Raw genomic sequence first — 23,247 nt, 5'->3', positions numbered from 1 at the left:
ACAAACTCTGCCAGGACCCACCCTGGCAGCATAAATGTGGGGCACTGCAGGCTCCCAGCAGCGTCCCCCAGCCCCAAGCGTGAGGTGAGCAGGACACCCCTCGCCCCCCGCGAGGGTTTCCTCCTCCCCAGGCAGTGTTAGTGCATCCTCTGCCCACCGGTGGATGTTCGGTTTTGCAGAGGGGCTGAGAGAAGGAGGGCAGTCACTTGGGTGATGTCTGGCAGCCAGGCTGATCGTCATGGGTTTGGCCTGCCCTTCCTTTGATGTCTCGTGGTTTCACTCAGCCAGGTGGCCTGGGGGCTGCATTTTGGCCTGGGAACCAGTGGAAGCATGACTGGTGAGGAGGGGAAATGATGAACAGCTAGTACTGTTGGAAGCTGTGGGAAAGGGCCCTCCTGGAGACCTCCCTGCGGGATGTTTGGGAGCATTCAGCCACAGCTCCACTGCCGATTTGCCCACGGGGCAAAGCATGACGGGATGGGCTTAGTCTCCAAACAGGATTTAGTCAGCCGTGCCAGACGTTTGCACAGAGCTGAATTCCTCCATGCCAGCCAGCAACTGTTGGGCTGGGCACTGATCAGGGCCAGCACAGCCGTGACAGCTCCTGGGGCTGTGTTTGGAGCCCTTGTCTCTGCAGGTGGCCACGTGCCATGGCCCCTGTGGTGCTGCTGGCCACAGAGGCGCCTGGGGAGGGGGCTGGCTGGGAGAGCAAGCGTACATCTTGCCCCTGGCCTGCCATGCAGGGTGGGCAGCCTCCGGCTGCCGCAGCACTTCCTGAGAGCCAGAACGTGGCTCTGCCCACTGCCACCAAGCTGCCTTGGGAAGGCTGATGGGGAGCCATGGCTTCAGGCTATCCCTTTTAGGGTAGGATGCAGCCATCCTCCAGAAAGGCTTCTTCTGCCTTTTAGATGGAACTTGGAGATCTAGGGAGCCACTGGGTACCTGGCTCTGCTGGAGCATGGATGGGAGTGGTACCACACAGCAGCTGCCATCCCCCTTTCAACTGCCAGATTCCGTCATTCCCAGCTGCCCGCAGCTCCCCTGTGGTTTACGAGAGTGGCTGAGTGCCAGCCAGCTCCTTCCTCAATGGTTCGGCTCCATCGCGGGAGGTTGGTGCTGCCAGCCAAAAAGTGGGATGTGCCCCCAGTACTGGTTCAATGGGCCGGATGACCTTGACTATAGTGTGGCTTCCTCCACCCATGCCAGCTCCATCCTCTGCCAAGGACACCCGGTGTGAGACCATGACAGGGTGACACTGGGTGCTCTGAGTGGCCCGTGCCCTGAGGCTGCCATTTCTCAATGCCACAGGGTGTTCCTGCCCACCACTGTGCCAGGGGTTAACCCGGGCTCCTCCAGTACGAGTGGGAGCCTGCACTGTATGTCTTGAGTTTACCCAGGTCTCAGCTTGGCCCCTGGCAGGTGGAAACTGCCTGTTGCAGGGGTAACTTTTCACCCTTGGCTGGTGGCTGCACAGTTGTCACTCAGTAAGTAGCCACCTACCAACTCAAGGGCTAACTGGTGTCATTAGGCAGCAAGCGCTTGTAAGAGTAAGTAAATGGGCACTTGGAGCTGGGGAGAGGGCAGCAGTGGTGCAGGGAGGGAGGGAAGATGTGCACAGTGTGGGGTGGGGGGAGTCAGAGGGATGGGGATGGAGGAGGGAGGGATTGCTGCGGGAAGGAGCATGCCCAGGAGGTGATGGGGACGGGACACTCTCAGCAGTGGCTTGGGTAGAAGGGTTTGTTCCCCCCCAGCCTGCCAGCTGGGAGATGCCCCATGTCCCAGAGATGCTGCTGCACCACGGGGCACCAGGCCCTCCCTTCTTGCAGTGTGAGTGGCTGGAGCTTGACTGGACCACCCTGCCCATGCCAGCCCCCGGGAGCCCTGTGGGCACCCCAGACCCCTTGCTGAGCTGTGCCCGCCTGGTGGACAATGGGGTTTGTTTCTGCTTAACCAGCTGGAAAATATCCACGGCCCTGCCATTGGGCTGGAGGCACTGGGGCTGAGGCCTTTCCCTGCCGCATCTCTGGGCCATTTGCTCACTGGAGCTATGAGTGCTTTGTGGGTAGTGGTGTCACCCTGTTGCATCTCGGTGTTACCAGCAAGGGGGATGCTGAGCGTGGGGAGGCAGTGGGGCCCATCAGCCAGTGAGTACCTCCCTCTCCCCTGCGTCTCCTTGCAGGTTTTCACCCAGAGCTGCTCCTGTGCTGGCAGCAAGCTCCTGCTGCCCTCAACTCACTAGTGACGAAGTCGCAGACACCTGCCTGACTTTATCCCGGCAGGTTGGGCTGTGTGAGGAAGCAGAGGGACGGCGGGGCACTGGAGATCTGCGTGGGTCCCTGTGAGTGGTGACGTGCCCAGCTGGATTGCCGTGCCATAGGCAGAGCTCGGGAGGGGATTGCAGCCCACTCCTTCCCCACCTCGCCCCAGCCAGGCTCAGGCCACCAGGTGAGCATCATCTCTGCCCTGCCACCTCTCATCCCAAAGTGCAGGGCAGGGCACTGAGATCCCAGGGGGTCACCATCATGAGCCCCACAAGCAATGACCGGAGAACTTCCACCTCAAAAAGGGTCTGCCAGCAGCTGTGCAGTCAGGACCCTGCTCCAGGGTCAGCCAGAGCTGGTGAGGGAACACCAAACTAAAATGGTCCCTGAGCCATTTGCTGATGTCAGCAACAGGCTGAGATGCTTTGTTGACTATCAAAGCATCCAGGATCATTGCAGTCTCATTATAACTCGATTCCCAGGAGCCTGGAGTGTTCGTTACACACCCCCACACCCCCTTGGCTAACAGGTTAATAACCTGCTGGCACTTGACAGAGGTCCAGCATCTTCTGTGTTTCCCTCCATGTGACTGATTAAAATGTCCCTTACCCAATCCGGCTATGCTCTGCTGCCTTGTCACACGTGCAGAGAATTGGATACAGCTACTAATCTGCTTGCCACCCCACTCCTGCCTGCCGGCTTGGCCTTTTAAGCACACTGGCTCTCTGTTTCTCGGCTCAGCAGTGCTGAGGGCCAGTGCAGAGGCTCTCTGAGCTGAGCCACCTGTGCCTTCCTTGGGGATGGGGTGGGCAGTGCCCAGTGGAGGGAAATGCTGTCACTGTGGGTCATGCTTGCAAAGGGAAGGGCAGTTTTGCAATGGAAGGGGGAGCTGGATGGCATGCAGCCCCCCGACCTCAGCCCTCCCGCAGATACTAAGTGCCTGCAAATGCTGTCTAGCTCCTCAGGCCCTAAAACTCGAGTATTGCCCAGAAAGCATGGAAAATATTCCTTCAGCTCATATGATGCATTACCCACAGCCTGGAATAAATCTCCCTTTTGCTGTTGCTTTCCAAACCAGCTGTTTATTTGCTTTCCCTTTTTGGATTTCATTGCTTTAGCTGAAGCAGGGAATTGCTACAAGGGGTGGGAAAAGAAAAGCTTTTGTGAAAGGTTTGGCAGCAAGCGTCTCTAAAGGGAGAATGTTTCACCTGTTTGGTCTACATATTACACACAAGTTTTGAGCAGAGTGTACAACTTGGGCTCCAGGTGACAGTGTCGCAATGCCTGCAGCGCATATTTGAGGTTTCAGAAAGAAAACTCAAAGGGCTGGGCGGCTTGAGCCCCATCAACATGTCCTGGGAGCATGCCCGTGGAGCTCCAAGCCTTATGTAAGGGAGAGGCTTTGCTGGCTGTCTTCCTCCGGGAAAGCAGGGCTCTGCCTTCTCCCTTTGCTCTGGGGAAGCAATCTGCCAACAGAAGCAGCATATTTTGGCACTGTGCTGCTGCTTTGGGGATGCAGAGGGTGGAAAAGAAACAAGCCCCCAGGCTTTCCTCGAGGCTGCCTTTTCGCCTTGCCCAAATTACACAGGGGAGAAAGACCTAGCTCTGTGTTATACTGGTGTTGTACAGTGGTGGGCCTGGTACCAATGCTGGGCAAAGCACCAGCTGTTTCCAGTTTGGATCAGAAACTGTTTCCGTAGCTGTTTGTTCTTCTGGGAGGCTTGTTGTTATACTCACAAAAGCCAACACAATAACATGGGAGTCACTTGGGAGCAGAGGGCTCTGCAAAGGTAACACACCCCATCAAGATGAAGCAAGGCGGCAGCTTGGCCCTTCAGCAAGGGCTTCTGTTTGCGGGGTGATGAGTGAGTTGTCACCGGCCTTGTGACTTGACACCTTCCCTCACAGAGGAGGTGTCGTCCCCCTGAGACCACACACTGGCATTGGTATCGTGCAGCCCAAGGACTGTGCATCACTCTTGAGGGTGGATGTGCTCCCCAGGGGGCTGAAGGCCGTCTCCCAGGATGAGACCCTTTGGTGAAATCTCCTCTGTCCTGCACCAGCCAGGGCTGGATTTTAATGGATACTCTCTCCCAGCCTTGGCTTTTTGGACTCCACGGTGTCTTACTCGTTCCTGGTCTCCTGCTTGCATGACGGAAGGCATCATTAGAGCCTGTCCTGCAAGTCAGTAGCGGGTGGGAGTGCAGGTCTACATGCGGAGAAGCAGCCAGAGGCCTGCACTGTACTTAGGAGCTAGAAGCTGCCTTTCTCCTTGCCTCCCCTCGGGTATGCTACTGGCCTCCCGTCTGCCTGCGGTCACCAGTGGCTGCAACGCTGTTCCAGCACTAATGGATTTCAAACCCCATGTGCCTGCTGTAGTGCTCGGGAGTGGCTGTGCAGACAGGACCAGAGCGGTGAATTAGAGAACATTTAATCCCGTACTTTGGGGATGGTAAGTGCTACACACCCCACTGCTGAAAGCCTGGGATGAGGCAGCAGCTACACCCACCCCATCCTGAAGTGGAGACTTCCTGGAATATGCAGCCCAAGGTAAATTTTGTGGTGTTTCTCCTCCTGATGGGGTCTGAGGCCCTTAATGGTGTTGAGAGCCTTGTCCTGGCTTCTGGAAGTATGGTGGTGGTTCAGCTGGGCATCGCTGGTCTAGACCCAGTGCCTGGGAGTCCCTGGGGGATTGGTTCCTGCAGCTTTTAGCGTGTGGTAAAGTTGGAGCTTATATAGAAAAATAAAATAGTAGCGATGCTCAAATTTTAGATCAATGCTGCTGAGCAGCAAGTGTGGACATCTCAAGGGGAAACATGGGGCCTGAGGCACTACGGCATCGATGTCCTGGGGACTTCCATGGGGGCTCATAGGGCTCCACAGGTGACAGCACGGCACATCTCAAACCTAGAGAGGAGGTGGCGTGAGACATCCCAAAGCAGGCGACCTTGCTCTTCTGTTTTGCTTTTTTTCCTCTGCCTAATTTGAAGTGATCTTAGTTCCTGTTTTTACCTTTATGCTGGGGTAGAAGGAGGGAAGGAAGAGGAGAGGGAGAGAGAGGGGGAGAGGAGGTTTTGTCTGTGTTGCAGCTCACCCAGAAGACAACCTTCCAGATCGGAAAGGCTTAGGCAAAGTAGGCTGAAGAAAAGCAGGCCTGCAGCTTGGATCCATCATTGCCTGGGAGATGCACCAGGAGCTTAATTGGAGATGGAAGCTTTTACATTTAATTTGATCTGATATGATTCTGTGATTTAAGAGAAGAGCCTCCTGTCTTATTATCTGACAGCATTGTCTGCTGCTCACTTCATGTTGTCAGTGCACCCTGCTATCTGAGCCCAGAAACCCGTAACCACGAGTATCTACCACCAGGACAGAGAGGTTCAGTGGCAAAGGCTGTTACCAAGCAGGACGGCGAAGAAGTTGCTTCCTGAGGGTGACGCTCCTCAGTGTCATCATTGTGTCTCAAAAAGCACTGGCACCTGTCTCATCCCTGTCCCCCCTGCCTTTTTCTCAGACTTTGGGGACATCTGCTTACATGGCAATGTTTTGCAGGGCTGTCTTAAAATAGAAGCTCAGTGCTTGGATTCTGCAGGGAGATGTGTGACAGAGATCATCTCACTGAGAGATAGCGAGCATGGGAATCTGCCAGAGCATTTGGGGATGTTTTAACTTCTGGTTTTAATTTCTAACCCAAACGGTCACTGTCTGCAGAGAATTTTCTGAGGCTGTTTATTAATGGAGCAAGTGCTTTCGTAGTCAAAGCTGCTGCAGGGACTTCCTGGTGCCCCGTCTGCCTCTGCATGGTGTAGGTGAATGGAGAGAGCTGAGCAGGGCCCTGTACTCCCCGCAGAAGTACCCTGAAACATGAAGCTACATAAAAATGGTTGCTACAGACCGTTTAACCACCTGGATGTGAGGTTGAATTCAGCTGCACTCCCGTTTGCTGCAGGACAAAGTACCCTGAGTCCTGCTGCGCCTTCGTGCTTAAGCAAAACAACAGGCTTTTATCACAGCAGAGTAGATATCTGTTCTGGAGAGCTGGGAGCCTGGAGATGGGTAGCCTGAAAATAAACAGTTTAGAGTCCACACCTGCCCTTTGGATACTGGATATAGGCGGTAATTATATCCTCTGGATACAGGGGAATTGCTAAATCTCAGAGGGGTCTGCGCATTGTCTGCCTTCCTGGGTAGCACCACCATGAATGCGCAGTGCAAAAAGCTGTCTTCAATCCTCTCTGCATCCCAACGTAGTTTTATATACATACACACACACACCCCCCCATATATATATATGGGGGGTGAGTGTGTATATTTACACCCATAAGTGGTGACGGCCAGCAGAGAGGGTTTTTGTCTGAATTAGGATGCAGGGTGGGGGACAAGCGATGGACCCAATTCACGCTCTATTTAGAGCCGTAATGTAACGTATAGCTCCCTTTAGAGCAGGGGTTTCCTCGCCGGCTGCGGGGCGTGGGGAAGCTCGGAAAGGGGGGGAGCCAGGGGCGGACAAGCCCAGAGAGGGGCGGGAGCAGCGAGCGGCGCGGCGCGGCGCGGCGTGGAGGAGCGCGGCGCAGGTGGGTTCCCCCGTGCGGTGGGTACCGCTGCCCGCGGGGGGTCGCGGCGCCCCTTACGCGTTTTCTCCCCGGGGCGCGGCGGGGGAGAAGGGAAAAGCCGCCGCCTCCCCCACGCGGGAACCGCGTGGCGCTGAAGGCGGCAAAAAGAAGAGGAGGAGTTTGCGAAGCGCGGGGGGAAGGAGCTGGTTTCCCGTCTGCATGGGGGACAGAAGGCGCCGGAGCCTGCAAGGAGCGGGGGGCAGCGGGGCCCCCCATATTTAACCTTTTGGCTCACAGTCGCTGAGCTTGCGACCCTCCACCCCTCCCGGCTCCCACCGAGGCTCCTACCAGCTTTGAAAAGCTGCTAGTGGGTTCCCCACGCACCCGGCAGCTTTGAAACGCTGCAAGGAGCCTCGGTGGGGGCTGGGGGTGTTTGCAAGCTCGGGATCCGGCGCCGCGGCGGTGGGGGGCGGCGTGTGGGTCTCGGCTCGGGGCGATGCACAGATGCTGCATTTTGGGAATGGGGGTGAGGGGAGTGGGGGGGAGGGGGAATGTGGTTTCTTTCTCCCTGCCTCGCACGACAACTCCAAATCCCCTAAAGCAGAGCAGCCAGCCTGGGGTTTGGGGGATGCAAAGCGCAGTGATGCTCTGATGCCTGGGATGGAGGACTTCACCGAGGGGTTTGTGCAGCGGTCCTCCGGCTGCAGGGATGTGCATCTCTGCTGGGGACACATGTGCGCGCACGACAGCGGCTGCTGCTGCGCCACAGCACGTTGTGAGCACCCGCTGGAAGGTGCGTGGGCTGGGCACCATGTGCTGCTCTGAAGCAGCAGGGCAGAGCCCCCTTGGCTGGCAGTAAAGCCGCTGGGCCGGGGTTGCTCCAGGTCCTGCTCAAGAAAATGCTCCGATTTGGCTGTGGGATGTTATGGAAGATTTCAGTAAGCGTTTCTTTCCACTCCTGGGCAAACCAGCTGCATTAACAGAGAGCACGGTCCAAGCAGGACTGCTGAGAGCTCCACGAGGAGCCGTTTTGTGCTGTCCTCCCCACTCCTATATTTAATTCTGAGCTTCTAGTTAGATCTGAGCCTCTCACCCCTGCTAGGTGCTAATACTGCCAGACCAACACAGTCCCTGCCTGTAGTCACCACCACTCCCATCTGCCTCTCAGGAAGAGGCTGTGGAGCTGCGGGCTGTGTGGGAAGGCAGCAGCGGCCAAGCCCTAGGGCTGTGGGATCACAGACAAGTGAGCCTGTATCCTTGAGCCTAGTAGATTCCCCAGGGCTAGGGGCTGCAGGAGGAATTAATGCAGCTGTTGGCCACAGCTGGATGTGCTTCTCAGCTGCTCCGAAGCAGGAAGCAGCCCAATGGCCCCTCAGTTGCCTGTTGTGAGCGGACACAATTGAGGGACTATTGTGAATGCCGACATGGGAAATCTCACTCCCCTCCTGCACCACATCCCGGATTGGTGGCATCGTTTCCGCTCGTCAGCCCCTGCAAGAGACCAGACAGGCTCGGGCTCTCTTGAGCCTGCCTTCACTACAAAGCTATCTCAGGATGTGACTAGGCAGGGATGCTTTTCTCTTGGGTTCAGTCATTGTCTGAGTGTGGCTCATGGGCCATTGATAGTGCCATTGCAGTATGGACACCACATGTGCGCCCTCTGGAGTGCTCCTGCTGTTGCCTTTTGTTCCTGGAAAGGACAGGTAGGCTTGCTCTTGGCTCACTGAGGTGGTCTTCACAGAGCAGGGGTGCTTTCTTTATGGCACTGAGGGCTGTAACATAGGCCCCACAAGATGGTTTGCGGAATGGCTGTTCCCGCTCAGCTAGCACAGATGAGATGCGAGGGCCTATGCTGTACCAGGTACCTGGAATGAAGAGGATGAAGAAATTCACTCCAGCCTGAACCAGCAAATGTAGTGCCAGCACACAGGGTGGTGTGGCACCGCTGTCCTGCAGTCATCCCTCTTCTCCCTTCCTCCCCAAGCTGTGTAATTAACTACTGGCATTGTTTCCCCATCATGGCATCCCTGCTCTCATTATCTTGGGCTGGGAGGTATTACTGAGCCTCTTCCTCTTTGAAGATGAGCCACGGGCTTTGTTCTTGCCCTGGCCTGACCTGTCTCCCTTCTTGTTGTGGTCTGGGGGAAAGCCAGGGCATGGAGGACAAGGCACCCATTCCTGTGCTGCACCTCCTCACTCTGCCTGGCTCCTCTCCCAGCTCTGCTGGCAGGGGCAGGGCTGGGGACGAGCCTGTCGGGCCAGGGGGAGCCCAGGAGCACCTGCCTGTGCTGTCCAGATGGGAAGGCACCAGGCATGGGCTTTGTGAAGCCAACAAGCAGCCTCCAGTACTTTCTCTAGGACAGCTGTAGATCTTGGTTGTTTTCGTCCAGAGTAACATCCAGGTCCTTGGCAAGTGTTAAGAAAACTGCAACACCCACTTTTATCAGCAGAGTGCTGTTTGCTTGCTGTCCTTGCCAGCTCAGTACCAAACCCACAGTGCAAACTCCACTCACCTCCCGCGCCTTCCTGAGCCCCCACAGCACCTAGCTCTGCCCTGTGACTGGGGCTGCAGGACTGCTAGCTTTTGGGGTTGCATCTCTGTGCTAATTCGTACTCGTATGCCAGCAGCTCAGGCGCAAAGCACTGTGCAGAGCAAGCTACAGGCATTTGCAGATGGGCAGGAGTCAGGGTTTTAACAGCCACACAGCTATTAGGGTTTGATTAAGCAGTGCGATAAAGACTAAGTGCTTTCTAGGTTAGCAGCGTGCACGATGTGGGATGGGGAAAGAAGCATGTGGAGTAGGGGTAGACACTGGGTGGGTTTGATTACAGCACGACATGTGGTCTGGAGGGACCCCACTGCACCCAGCTGAGGCTGCAGTGCAGCACTCCACCCCATCTCCCACTCCAGACTTCGCAGATGTGGACGGGGTTTGGCTGTACATGGGCTCTGGGGTCCCCGTGTGGGAGAGGAGCTGTGGTGCTGCGTGAGGAACATGTACGAGGGTTGTTGCTCCTATGAGACTAAGGAAGCTGTTGTGTAGGGGTAGTGCTAGCCCTTTGTAACTTCATTGATGATGCTGGTGGTGTGAAGAATGTCACTGTTGTGACATTTTTGTCCTGCTTGGGCTTGGAGCAGGTTCTTCCCTGGTCTCACTGATCCCCAAGAAAGGGGAAGCTCAAAGCACGGGGTATGTGTGGCTGTCATGCACCATCCGTGACAGAAACTGGTGAGCCTGGCATTCCAGTTGCAGTGCTTGAGGCTTTCTTTCAGCCTCTTAGTTAAGCCATGGGTGAGCACAGTCAGGCTTCATGTCCAGGAGACTGGGTTTTTTTGAGGCCAGAGGGGAGCAAAGACTATTTCTTGCCTGCTGGTTCATGCATTAGAAGCCAGCAGGAAATCAGGCAGATTTCTGCAGAGCCTTCTCGCCTTCTTCCTACCACACCACTGCCAGTGGGATTTGTGTTAGCTAATTTCATTTACGACTTGTCTGATGGGAAAGCACCTCACTGTGAAATTTCCAGCTGGAAATTCATGGAGTGAGTGGACCAGGAAGCCACAGAGGGAGAAGGCAGGCAGGGGCTGGAGGTGGGGAAGAGCAAGACTGGGATGCGCTGGGTTGGGAGCAGCAGTGGGACTGGAGGGTCATGCAGTCATCCTCCCACCAGGCGAGCAGCCCACTGCAGCCACGTACCAAGGCTGAGTCACAGCAGGAGAACTGGATCATCAGCCTTGCTGTGTCGAGGGCAAGCCGAATGTGTATCAGCACCCCTGGACTGCCACTGAAATAGTCCCAGCCTCCTGCCAGGCTGAGAGGGAGAGGGGCATCCCGCCTGGGCTGTCCTGCTTGGCTTCTCCTGCTCTTGCCCATGCTGCAGCTCCGAGCGTGGTCCTCACACCTGCCTGGTTCATCACGCCTAGCACAGCCACGCACCAACGCCACGTGGGGACAGGGAGCCGACTTACACCTGTGGCTGAGGGTTGGCACGCCTGGAGGAGCTCAAAGACGGTGAGGGCTTTGGGGTGGGCAGCCCTGTTGGAGTTCTGCTACAGGTTTTCTTGTGGTAAACCCTTGTGAAAGGAGCTCCCTCTTTTTAAGCTTGGGGATTACCCCTGGAGAAGGCCTTGGGGAGGCAGAAGGGGCTGGTGGCACAGCTCCCTTCTTGGTTCTAGCCAGGGGCTCAGGGTTGAAGGAGCTGCCTGCCCTGCCTGCCCTGCCTTTGACAGACCTTGTTTTTTCCAGGCCTCAGGACCAAGCTGGAGGCAATTCCATTTTTTTGCCTGGGATATCCTCCCTTGGTGCTGTGGATGAGCTCCCCGATGGTATTTGCTCTGGATGGGACCTCTGCCCCCTCAGGGAGCCTGCTGCTGCGGGGTACACATGGGGAGCACAGTGCTTTCAGCTCTTCAGGGTTTGTAGGTGTTGGGCTGTGGCTGAGGGCGGCAGGGTTGGGTGGATCTCCTGGCCATCCTGACGAGAGCTGGAGTGTTAGCCATTAACCATGGGAGGAGGCAGACCGAGGCAACACAACCAAGCTATTAAGAAGGAATCCACCTTCCCCTGCAGCTTCTTCTTCCCGTTTTCACACCCTTTCCTCATGGCAATACAAGGCTGGTGTGACTGTGTGGTGAACCACATCAGGGAATTGATCTGCCAGCATGTTCCCAGACTGGGCTGTTACCCTGGAGGCAGCGGGTGCGGGGTGCACGGGCAATCGGGGGCAGGAGCTGTGCCTCACAGGGGGTGGAGGAAGCTGCTGTAGGGCCCTGACTTCCCCTTCCTGGGCTCTACAGCTGGGCTTGCTCCAAAAGAGGACCCTTCGACCAGAAAAAAACCCAACAGCAGTAAATTGCCTGGCTGTCGATAAACACAAGTCATCCATAGCCAGCTGTCTCTCCCTTCCTTCCCCCATGGCTGGGAGGGGGATATGTTGTGCCAGAAAGGGATTGCTGTAGCAGGGGTTAGCCCCTGGGCTCCCTATCGCCTGGCATTGCCGTGGGAGTGCATTGGCATCCCAGCGTGTTCAGGCACTTGGGCAAGCTCCAGCAGGACACCTTGCTGGATAGCCAACCCACTCCAACAGAGGCTATGGTACCCTTAGGTCTCCCAGCAGGGAGTCTCAGAGCTACCCTCATCTCCTCTGCTTCCCAAATTAATGCGGGGGAGGCTGGGACGTCAGCAGAGCCTGCAAGTCAATGCCAGCCTCTCCAAAGCACTGTTTCAGCACAAGCAGAGCACTCAGGGGCTCTCAGGTGGGGCTCTCCACACCTACCTGAGGCATCCCTGAGGATGGTCAAGGTCCGAGGCAGCCTGGGACCTCGGCACACCAGCTGTGGCACACCATGTGGCAGCTGGTTCCATGGATGCGGCAGCGCTGCAGGTTGGGATTTGGAAGGGATGTGACTTGCCTTTCCTGACTTCTGGCCAGGCTTACTATTGTCAGTCATGAGGGAGAGTCTGCTTTGCTGGGTTTTGAGCTCCCCGCCTCTTGTTGGCTTTCCCTTCCTGATCCTACTCACATAAAGGTTTCCTGTTTGCTGCGGGTTAGCCAAGGCCAGTGGTGAGAGCGGAAGGTTTGGGCTCTGACTTATTCCCTCTAAAGGAGGTGTCCACCTTGAGCCTTGCTCTGGCTCCACATGTAAGACCTTAGTCCTGCCAGAGTGTTTGGGGAAGCTGAGTTGTTCAGGGAGGAGGGAAATGCGTGCCAGAGGTGGTGTTTCTGCCCTGGGCGTTCACGCCAAGTCCTTTGCTTGCTCCACACCACTGATGGTGTGCTGCCACCTTGGCTTTCCATTCCTCAGTCCACAAGCCGTGCGCTGCCCACATGGCTTTTCTGGAGCTGCCACAGAGCTGGGACATGGCAAACCTGACTCTCAGCAGGCAGCATCTTCCCCTCAGCCTAATGTAAAATGAGCTGGGAACCATGCAGGCTCCTGGAGTGCCCCAGATTCCTAGGACTTGTGGAGACGACTTTGCCCTGCTGCTCAGAGCTGGCTGCAACTTTGGAAGTGACTGGCTTTGGGTGTGGTCCATGTGGAGGGAGCAGACCCAGCCAGGACATCCATCCCTTGTCCCTCCTTTTGTTTCTAGGGATCATGGGTTGCCCCTTGGTGGGGACAAAGGGTGTGTGGGGGTGGGGGAGTGACAGATGTGCCCCGTCTCCTGGAGCAGAGCCACCATGCCCCTGTTCATTGTGAAATGGCTGCACTTAGCAGCTGAAGCCAGTTTGGGGTTTGCAAGATGCTGTGGCTGTCTGAGCAGCAAGCAGGATCTTGGCAGGACAGGCAGCTGGCAGAGGAACAGTGTGGGACCACAGTGGTGCCAAAATCTGCTTCCCTGCTCGCCATCCCCTTTCCCAGTAGGGCTGTGGACATTTCATGCCAAAAGCAGTGGTCAGCCAGGGCCCCTGTTCCTGAGCTGGTCTACAAGGAAAAGGCCACTTGGTCTGTGGGGACCCAAAATAGCCCTTGTATTTCTGTCCTGGTCACCAGGCACAGCTGACATGCGGAAGATGGAGCCAACCTTGTCCCGCCACAGGCCTGGCAGTGGTTGGCCCCGCCATGTCTGTCCCAGCTTCTGCCAGGGGGCTGCTGGTCAGCAGGGAGGAATCGTCCCTCCAAGTTTTGGGAGCTGGGGGAAGATCATGTTGTTCTGGCTCTGCTTTCACTCCTCCAACCTCCTACTAAATCGGAAGCAGCTGTGCAGCCTGGACCAGCCTCAAAAAAACTGCTGTGTGGTGCCAAATGAGCTCTGCCCCTGTGCCAGCCCCCTGGCAAGGCTGGCATCCTGCTGCAGCCCCTCTGCCAAGTCCTCTGGGTGCTGGGGTGAGGCTTGCTCCCTCCAGCCCCAGGGATACTCTCCCACTTGCTCCAGGAGCTCAGGCAAGGGGGCAGCACAGCCCAGGTGCGTGTGGTTCAGCAGCTCGTGCTGGGTGTGGGCAGCTCTTGCTGGCTGAGGGTCCTGTCCTGCCTGCTGCCAGCTCTGCACATTTGCATCTGGCACTGGCTCAGTACGGGAGGGACCCTAGGCAGGAAGAACAGAGCCTCTCCCCTGGTTGGAAAATGTGCCCTGGGCTGTGGGAGGCAGTGGGGTGGCAGCTGGCAGGGGGCTGCTTTGGGCAGGTGCTCTCGCTGCTGACTGACTGCCAGCTTTTTCTGCCCTTTCAGAGGCAGCCCTGTTTCAGGGATGAGCGAGTGACCCCTGGGCTTGGGCCCTCCTGTGGGAGAGGAGCCCCCATAAAGTGCAGAGAGGCATTTGGGGTGGGGGAGCATGTTTGGGGTTGATCTGTCCCCTCCAAGCCTCCTCTGCTGGTGGCTCCACACATAGCTTGGGGAAGGATTTAGAGGGCTTTTGAGCTTTCCAGTGATTTCACAGCCTCCCTGCCTTGCCCCTCACTGCAGGGCTGTTTTGAGGACCTCCAGGCTGCAATGTAAACTGTCCCCATCCTTCTCCCCCAGCCCCTCACCGCAGGTTGCTCCATCGTCAGCTCCCTTGTGTTGTTCTTGGCCTGACTCCTTCCCAGGTCTGCCAGCTTTGAGTTCAGTCCTGGGGCCAGGAACATGAAGCAATGAAGGAGGAATCCTCTCCACTCTCCATCCCAGCACCCTGGGGGCCACCGATGGGCAGGTGGCCTCCTGCAGTCCTGCTCTTCCACTCCAGTGCTGCTCCCTGAGCAGTGACCTTGGAGTAGCCACGTTTTGCTGGTAGGTATGACAGTGTATGGAGAAACTCATCTTGCTCCTCTTTTTCATTCCCTGTCCATGGGAGACTCTCCCAGCCTGGCCCATCCGGGTTTCTTCTTGTGCATTCACTGAATCCTTACCTTCAGACTTGTCTGGCCACAGGCTGTTTTGGTCTCATCCCATCTTGCCCTGTGCTTCCTCTTTATGGGTCTCACCTCTGCTCCTGTCAGCTGCAGACATGAGAGGGAAAGGGGGACCTGGTCCCAAGGGCTCAGCCCATCTCTCCAACATGTTGTTGCTGCTGCCCAAGGTGTGGCCAGCTGAGATACCATCTGTACAGATGGGGATTCCTCTTGAGCAAGCCAGAGCATGACTGAGGGGAACCTACTAACACAGAGGAGATGCATCTGGCAGCCATGCCCCGGGGGGTCTTACCTAAGCACTGTCCCAGCCCATCAGGGAGCATCCCTCCTTCCACCTGGCTGGGTGGAAATGAGGAGTGTCACCTGCCTGTAGGAGAGCTGTGCTGCAGCCAGGCAGGAGCCAGCACTGTGCCTTGTACTGTGGCATGGTTGGGATGGCCTCTGGCCTCCGTGCATGGCTGTCCTGGTATGTGGTGGCCTGTACCACTGGTGCACCAAGCCCCAGGCTCCTCCATGGAAGGAGGATTTGTTCCCAACTCAGAGCTGCCTCTGGCCACTCCTTGTACTCCCAGCTGATTTTTACATTAATGGTGTCTGGTTGTTCTCCCCAGGGGTCTTGTAGGGTTTTCTCCATTGAGAAGCGGAAATGTGGCTTCCTCCCATTGTGCCTCTTCCAGCCACAGCGCTCTGGCCGACCTTGGGGGAGCTCCCCTTCCCGCAGCACCCCCTGCGCCACGGCCCCTGGGCAGAACCAGGCAGCCCTTCTGCAGGCTATGCTGTCACCCCCGGGGGGCTCGGACCAGCCCTGAGGACATGGGCTGCGGGGGACTGCTGGCTGGAGAGGATGCTGGGCAAGGAGGAAGGTCTGGCGTTAGGCACCCCTGGGCTCTCCCTGAACTCGTAGCAAAGCCATGGCCAGGTGGTGTGAACCTCTGTGCCTGCCTGTAGTGGGTCATCCCTGCTCTCCTCCTAACCTCCAGGCAGCTCCTGGAGGTGTTGAGAGCTGCCTGGAGGCACCACCCAGGTCCTGGAGGTGGTTTCTGCCTCTTTTTGGAGGTTTTTGCAGCTGTCTTGAGTGGAGCCCTGAGCAAATCCACCCCTCTGCCCTTGGGAGAAAGAGTCTTTTTCTTTCTAAACTTCCTACAAATGGAGCCTGAACCTAGCTGTGGAAAAACCTACCTCTTTACCCAGCCTGCTGAAAAGCAGGTCAGGGTTGTGGCTTGGAGGGGATGGTCTTTTCCTCTGGGGACAGCGGCCTGAGCAGGTGCCATCAGGGAAACCAGCTTGTCAGAAAAGCCCCTACGAATCCTGTCTCTGCAAAGAGGCTCCTGAGAGCAGCTTATCACTTTCCCTCTGATGCCTCATCAGAAATGATGTTCCCCCTTAGCTCCTACTCCAATATTTGCAGGGCTTCTCCTGCCTCTCCCAAGGCTGTGCTGTCCCCACAGTCCTGTGGCCTGAAGTGACCAGGAGCAAGGGTCTGCGACCAACCTGCCCTTCTGGTAAGCTTCTTGCTGTGATTTTAAAATGTCCCCCAGCAGCGTCTGATGGGGTGCTGAGCAGGAGCATCCATCTGCTCCAGGGGGTTGCATGGGTGTCTGGAGGGGTTTTCTCTGGCCTGGGGACCAGGCGTGCCCGAGCTTGGGCACTCACTACATGCTGGGGAGAGAGGTGTATGCATTCATCATGGGGCTGCCATTGCTAGGGACCCCTTGTTGGTATTTGGCCTGTGTATGTCAGGGCTGGAAACCCACTCAGAAGCCCCAGTGGGCAGATGGATTCCCACAGCCTCGTGGGACTCGGTGGTGGGTGGAAGAGTCCCAGCTGCATTGCCTGGGGGATTTTTATGGCTGGCTCTGCCCCATCACTGCCTGTTCCCCTCTCCCTGGTGGTAGGTAAGTCCTTCAGACACAGTGCTGAAGTCCCACCAGGCCCTGGGGAATTTGCTGCCCAGACTGGTCACTTTACTTACCTGCCTGGTAAGTAAGAGGGCCCCCTGGGGAGCCTCTCAGGGCTCCTTGAACTGTCCAGATAAGGGACTTTGCAGCTGACTGGTGTGTGCAGTTCAAAACATGCAAACACGCGACAGGGCTGAATGCTCCCACATGCGCCTGGCAGCCGAGATAATAGTCAGTGCTGGGAGCAGGGACGGCCTCCATAGCTCCTGCTCTGTGAGGAGTTTGCACGGTGGCTGCGAGTGCCACAAGCCTGAAGGTCGAGGGGGTGTAGAGCTGCCTCTTCTTTTGCCAATGGAGGAGTGGAGGGAGCAATGTGAAGTGGGCTCAGGGTCAGAAATGGTGCCCAGGGCTGGGATGCTTTCCGAGGAGGTCCTGAGGAGGCATAGCTGCTGCTCACAGTGTGGAAACATCTGTGGGGTGAGGGTGCTGCATGGGCTGCCTCGCAGGAGGTTTTTTCTACCTGCCAAGCCCTGGCAATACAGAGGGGTTTGCATGCAGTGAGGCAAGGGTGGAGGCAGAAATGCTCCCATCTAACTGCCTTGCCAAGCTCCCTCCTCAGGACGCAGGCACAAGCAGTGCTGGGGGGAGCGGATGGTGCAGCAGGCCTGTTTGCAGAGAAGCAGGGCTCAGAAAGGAGAAGAACAGGAGTAATAGGAAGTACTGTCAGCTCTGATGAAAACTGCTTGCAAAGTACATCAGGGGTAGGAAGCCTGCCACAGTCCGTTGGAGGGACGGGGGACTGGAGAAAAGAGGCCATAGCAGAAAAGTCAGGTGAAGTTTTTGCCTCTCTGTCTGCTCCAGAAGAGCCTGAGCAGTTTATTCTGCTTTCTTTTGTGGGGTTCCTCAGAGCATCCGCAGAAGAAAGGCTAGAAAGCAAAGCTAAATGGCAACAGGTCGATAGGGCAAGGCGATGTCTACCAAAAGGAAAGGGAGGGTGAACCAGCTTGCTGTCACGTGTGGCCTCTAGTCATTTATTTGCAACTGTCCCGGCCCCAGGGACTGGGCGGGGGGAAAGATGTGACGTTCAGTTCTAAGAAGGGCTGGAGGGAACTTCAGGGAAAAGCTGACTGGTAAATCTGCTGCATGTCCTGGGTGTCTGCACAGTGATGGAGTCCGTGGGCGGCTGGGGAGGCTCCTGCCGAGGGGCCCCCAAGCTGGGGCAGCGCTTTGTAGGGACTCTGGGCTCATGGCGCCTGTGCCACTTCCCAAAAAACATTCAGCCAGGGCTTTCAGCCCAGTTTTTAAGGGAACTGGCTGGTCAAGAGGAAATGTCCTTGCATGGCTCTGTAATTGGTACCAAAACAGGAAGGAGGGTGTAGGAGTCAGTGGTCAGTTTTTGTGGTGGAAAGAGATCGCTGCATTGGGTCCTGTGTTTTTTCAATGTGTTCACGAGTGACCTGGAAAAGGGAATGAGCAATGAGATGACGGGGCTTGCTGAGGTGATTGGATTACTCAGGTTCTTAGGGCAAGTGCCAGCTAGGAAGAGTGCAGACAACCATTACAACACTGGGTGGTGGGCAGATGAAATTCAGTTTAGATAAATATCAAGTGATAGATGAGCAGGGTGTGGGGGCAGAAGCCCCAGAGCTGCGAACAAGATTACACAGTGAGCAGGCTGCTTGCAGCAAGGCCTGGGGCTGTTTTGGATAGCTCAGTGTCCATAAAAACACATCAAATCATCTTTGTGAGTGACAAAGCAGGAACAAAGCAGGAGAGCCTTGAGCTGCTCTTCAAATTCACTGCTCACCCCCTCGCAGTCCCTGTGTGCTCCCAGCCCCAGCATCTCTGGAAGGGTCGAGGGGAGCTGGGGAAGGTTGGATGGAAAACAACACGGACAACTGAAGGCGTGGAGCCATGCCTGGATGACTAAGTGAGCTAGAATTTCTCTGTTTGGAAAACGTGCTGTAGGGTGGATACAATCCAGGCCTGTAGAGCTGTGGCTGACATGGTAAAGCCACCCCAATGTTCATCCACCCTTTGACGACAACAGTGAGCGTCTGCGTGCGGGGAGGGATGCTGCCGTCACTCAGAGGCTCCCAAGTTAAGAGCGGAAGCAGGGATTTCACAGAAGCGAAACCTACCGTGGGCTACAAAACACAAGAACAGCATATTCCTCCCAGCTTGGAGGCTGGGGGAGCAGTTGGGGACTTAGTACTCTTACACTTTCTTAGTATCTGCTTTTGCCCTCTGATGGAGACGGGCTTTTGAGCCAGAGCAGCCTCTGATTTGACCCAGAGTACCTGCCCTTATTTTGGGAGGGCTCGTGTTTGACCCGGTGCCGCGGTGATGGTGCACGATCACACACACATACATCTTGTGAAATACAAGCACGTGTCCTCACAGCTGTTGGCTGAAGGTGGAGGTGGGCAGGCCACTGCCCAGAAGACTGGTTCCCCAGACCCTGGCACAAGGTAGGAGGACCTGCAAGTAGTGTGGTTAGAGTTCAGGCACACACATGAAATTTCATGAAATGGGCGGTCTCAGAGCATTTCCCATCCTCCAGCTGAGTCACGGCCACGAAGGCTTCATGTGTCTTGCACACCTGTGCTGGGCTTGTTCCCTGCCCGCAGGTAAACCTTGGTGGGCTCCCAGATCAGCCTTCTTGTCAGGAGGGCTCTGGTGTCACCTAGGGTGGCGAGCGGATGTAGGGGATGGGGTGAAGCCTCGTGAGGCTCTTGGCCATGCTCAGAGGAAGTGCTGACCTTATCCCTGCAAAGTGATCCCCTACAAGTGGTGGCAGGAGGAAGCAGGGTGCTCAACATTTGACCCTGCTGTCAGCTCCCTGTCTAGGGACTGCAAGGACAGTGCTATGGCTTGGTGTGGCGTAAACGGCTTTTCTTTAAAGAGCTGGTGTTTCTGGGTAGAAACCAATAGCTTGCCTACCCGGCACCGTGAAATTGCTCTTGAGTGTAAAGCCAAGCATGCACTGTGCTTGCCTTCCGTGAAGGCAGCAGAAGCGGGAGAAAAGGCAATGCATGGGAAGAGAGAGGTAGGGAGACCTCTGAAGCCTGGTGACAAATGGCTGCCTGCAGGCGTGGCTGTCCTGCAGTGCAAGTTTTTCTGCAGAGGTTAGGCAGTTTTGGTGATGCTTGCCCTGCCGTGGGCTCCCAGGGCTTGGCTGGCAATGGGACAACGCATGGCCCAATACCGCAGGTGTCACTTAGCGTCTGTCAAGGCCTTTGTGTGGCACAAATGGGCAATTAAAATTGTGCCATCTCTTGTTTGTACCTGTTCAGAGGTGCTAGGCTGTGGTTTAAGGCCACTCCTTCTTGTCTTGCTCCTTCCGCTTACACGTAGCTTCCAAGGGGATGAGATGGACTGCTCTGCCCCCAGGAACAAAATGGATGTCCTTATGCCAAGGCCCCCAGCATCGCTCCTCCTTTCCCCTATCCCCCAGGCTGTGCAGCCAGCGAGCTGGTAGCTGGGCTAAACATCAGGAGACTCCTACGGGAGGTGGTTAGAGCTGTGCTGCGCCAGCCCAGTGGCTGGTGGGTGGCTTCTGACCCCAGTCCCTTACGGTAGGGCTGCTCTCGCTGGATGGGAGCAGGGTTCCCACCTGTTGCTGGTGTTGGTTCATGTGACCTTTTCTGTTTCATGTGACCATTTCCTGTAGTAATGAGTGCTGACCTGTGTGCCCCTTGGCAGGCACTGGCTCTTTGTGGAAAAAATTAGGAGGCACTTAGTGAAGTGAGACAGAAAACAAACAGAGCAGGCAGGAGGCTGTGTCTGGGCAGCCAGGCAGCACCTGCCGAGGAGCTCAGGCTCCTGAGCCTGATGTGGGCACTCTCCGGACAGAGGCAGGAGGTGGCCAGGAAAGCAGCACGGCGGAGCAGCATGCAGCACCCTGCCCTGGCACCCCCTGAGCCCCTATCTCCCTCGCCTCCTCCCTGTTGCCCCTGGCTCCTGCCACCTCCTCCATGACACTCTTCCCTTCCTCCCTTCCCTGGGTGCCTGGGCAGCAGGACCCGGGCTGTGTGCCAGCTGTGGTACCCGACACCTTGGATGCCACTGGACCCACATGGCCCCAATCCCCGTGACTTGAGCCTGACACTCACCCCCAAGCGCAGGGGGGTGCAGAAGGGGGGCACAGTACTGCCTTAAAAAAAGCTGAACACAGGGACTTTCCCTGGCTCTGTCCTCCCCAGGTATGTCTGTGGGGTCAGTCCCTGCTCCTGTTTCTTGGGACACCAATGTGACCTTGTGGGGGGCTAGGAGGGGGGCTGGGGGCTTGGTTGGGCAAGGGGCAGCGTGTTGAGGGCTTGCTGGGGACCTGCTGGGGGAACTGGGCTTCTCTCGCCTGCTATGGGGAGAGATTTGTTTGCCTGGGGACAAGCAGTGGCCCCGGCGGGTTTTCTGTGTGTGAGGGGGGTGGTAGCTGTGCTTACAGATCTCCCTGCCGATCCCAGGTCAGGGTTTGGGGTGTTCTCCTTCCACGGAACCACTGGCAGGCTGCTGGGAGGGGATTTTGGGATGTTTTCTCTGGAAGCCCAGGTGGCTCACAAGGGTGAGGCAGGAGCTGTCATACCCTGATCTGTCTGCATGGGAAGCAGAGGAGCAGCACTGCAGACTGCTCTGGCATCATGGGGTGGCACCTGCCAGGTCGGTGGGGCTCTGGGTCTCATACAGACATACCTGTCAGTCTGCTCTGACTTTTCCAAGCAGCCGAGAGACCTCCCAAATCCTTCTCCACATCCTACCACCTATGTTTCAGCTCCATACTAGCTGTAGGCTCCCCAACCTGCAGGACCACACTGCGGGAGGAGGCGAGCTGTGCCCAGAATCACGTGGGCACCTACGACAAGGGCCGGGCTCTGCTGCCTTTAACACACGCCGGAGCTGGCAGGGACTACAGATCCCAGCATGCTGCTTTCTGCCTGCCTCCTCCCACGCCCTACCTGGCAGGGTGCAGGCAGGGATGCTGTAGCCAGCAGCAGTGCAGGCGGCTGAGGGGCATGCCCCGAGGGGGCCGGGGGCTCAGTGCCAGGAGCTCCGCTGCAGATGAAGCCCTAGGAGAGGTGCTGGAGCACCTCATGCTGCACCACACGGACTGGAAAAGGACAAGGCAGGCCTGCGGCTTCTCTGAGGCGGCTAATCTGCTCTGCCCCAGAAACAGGGAGGGGACTGGGGAGGGAAGGTCCTTTCTCAGGGGTCCTGGGGCTGTGTCTTGGGCTGTCTGCGGGGAGAGCAATGCCAGGGTGGTGGCAGGAGCAGGGCAGGTGGTGATGGAGGTGAAAGAGCGGTAGGCACCGGGGAGGGGACAGCAGTGCTAGGGATGCCCTTGGCTTTCCAAGGTGACCCAGGAAAGGGCTGTGAGAACCTCAGGGAAGTGGGAATTGGAAATGGGGGGTTTGTGTAGTTCTGGCTAGAGAGGCTGCTGAATTAAATGTGTCTTTTGTGCTGCTGTGCTCTGGGTGTTGGAGGGAGGTGGGGGGGGGGTGGACATAGCCTGGTGCACATATGCTTTGCTCACAGTCCCAGGATTGTGGGCAGAATGCTGCAGGCTCACAAATCCCTTAAGAGTCTGCTGTGGAGCAGCTGAACAGCCGGTGTCGAGCAGCCTGGGCTTCTCAGGAAAGTGGCTTCCCTTTTGGAGGGAAGGCTTGATATCCCCTGGCCAGCAGAATAAAGCCGTGTGTCACGGCCCTTGACTGAATGACTCTGAGCCACAGGTTTCCCAAGCTGCTGCGCTGTGCTATCCACCATTTGTCTGCTCTGTTAGGCTCCTGGTACTGTGGAGCACTTACCCCATGGCATGGCCGGATCATTATGCCCCTGCCTGTCCCGTGTCCCTCACTTCCCCATAAAACCCTCTGTTTGCTTTCCAGACGGAGAGCAGCCACGAGACTTACTGGGACCTGTGCTGACTCTTGCCACACAAGATGACAGCAAGAGATGGGCCGCAAGATAGGTAATGGTGGGCTCTGGTGTAGGGGTGGGGGCACATCCAGGATACCAGGAGGTGAGGGAGGACAGGGGACCCCCTCTTTTGCAAGCTCACTGGGCTACCAAGCTGTCCCTTCCCTGAGATGCTCTCTCCATTAGCTTTTCTCTAGCAAATGGGCTATAAACAGTCGCTGGCACTGGGACACACCTTGGAAGCATGACTCCCTCCCAGCTCTGGTGATGGACACTGCATCTGGGTGCCACATGCTGAGGAGCAGCCAGCCTCCCCCCGCCTTCACACTCTCCCAGGGAGGGCCTCCCATGGCCCCTCCGTGGTACCATGTCTCCTCCAGCAGCCCAGGCTAGCAGGGGCTGTGGGCAGGGACAGGGCAAAAAATTTTGTCCTCCCTCCTCCTCCTGGTGCTTCCTGCTGTGGGGTCAGGGACAGTCAGAAGCGACTGTCCTGCCCTGCCCAGCATCCCACTCCAAACTGCTCTGTCCCCTCTGCAGGTACAAGGCTGTCTGGCTGATCTTCTTCATCCTTGGCCTGGGAACACTGCTGCCATGGAATTTCTTCATGACTGCCAGGAAGGTGAGGGCTTCCCACCTGCTGCTACCCATGGAATCATAGAATGTCCTGAGTTGGAAGGGACTCACAAGGATCATCAAGTCCATTTCCTGTCCCTGTACAGGACAACCCCATATTCACACCATATCTCTGAGGGAGTTGTCCAACTGCTTCTTGAATATTGTCATGCTTGGTAC

The 23,247-nt window shown here is 56.7% G+C and overlaps 1 protein-coding gene across 9 annotated transcripts in view; it reads left to right on the top strand.

Annotated features, from left to right (window-relative positions):
• SLC29A1 (solute carrier family 29 member 1 (Augustine blood group)) overlaps positions 1-23,247 on the top strand; it is a 33,852-nt gene that overhangs the window by 4,301 nt on the left and 6,304 nt on the right. For 2 of the 9 annotated variants that reach the window (XM_075089169.1, XM_075089171.1), the window contains 3 exons: positions 2,280-2,445; positions 22,425-22,507; positions 22,993-23,074. In XM_075089169.1, coding sequence (XP_074945270.1) covers positions 22,479-22,507; positions 22,993-23,074 — 111 coding nt within the window. In that variant the 5' untranslated portion in view covers positions 2,280-2,445; positions 22,425-22,478. Of the gene's footprint in view, positions 1-2,279; positions 2,446-6,717; positions 6,836-10,483; positions 10,825-14,273; positions 14,520-16,049; positions 16,144-20,677; positions 20,745-22,424; positions 22,508-22,992; positions 23,075-23,247 lie in introns of those variants that run through there. The other 7 variants (XM_075089172.1, XM_075089175.1, XM_075089173.1 and 4 more) reach the window with 6 other exon arrangements.

Source organism: Phalacrocorax aristotelis, chromosome 3, assembly GCF_949628215.1.
Source record: "Phalacrocorax aristotelis chromosome 3, bGulAri2.1, whole genome shotgun sequence".
Lineage (NCBI taxonomy): Eukaryota > Metazoa > Chordata > Aves > Suliformes > Phalacrocoracidae > Phalacrocorax > Phalacrocorax aristotelis.
This window is presented reverse-complemented; position numbering and strand designations above follow the sequence as displayed.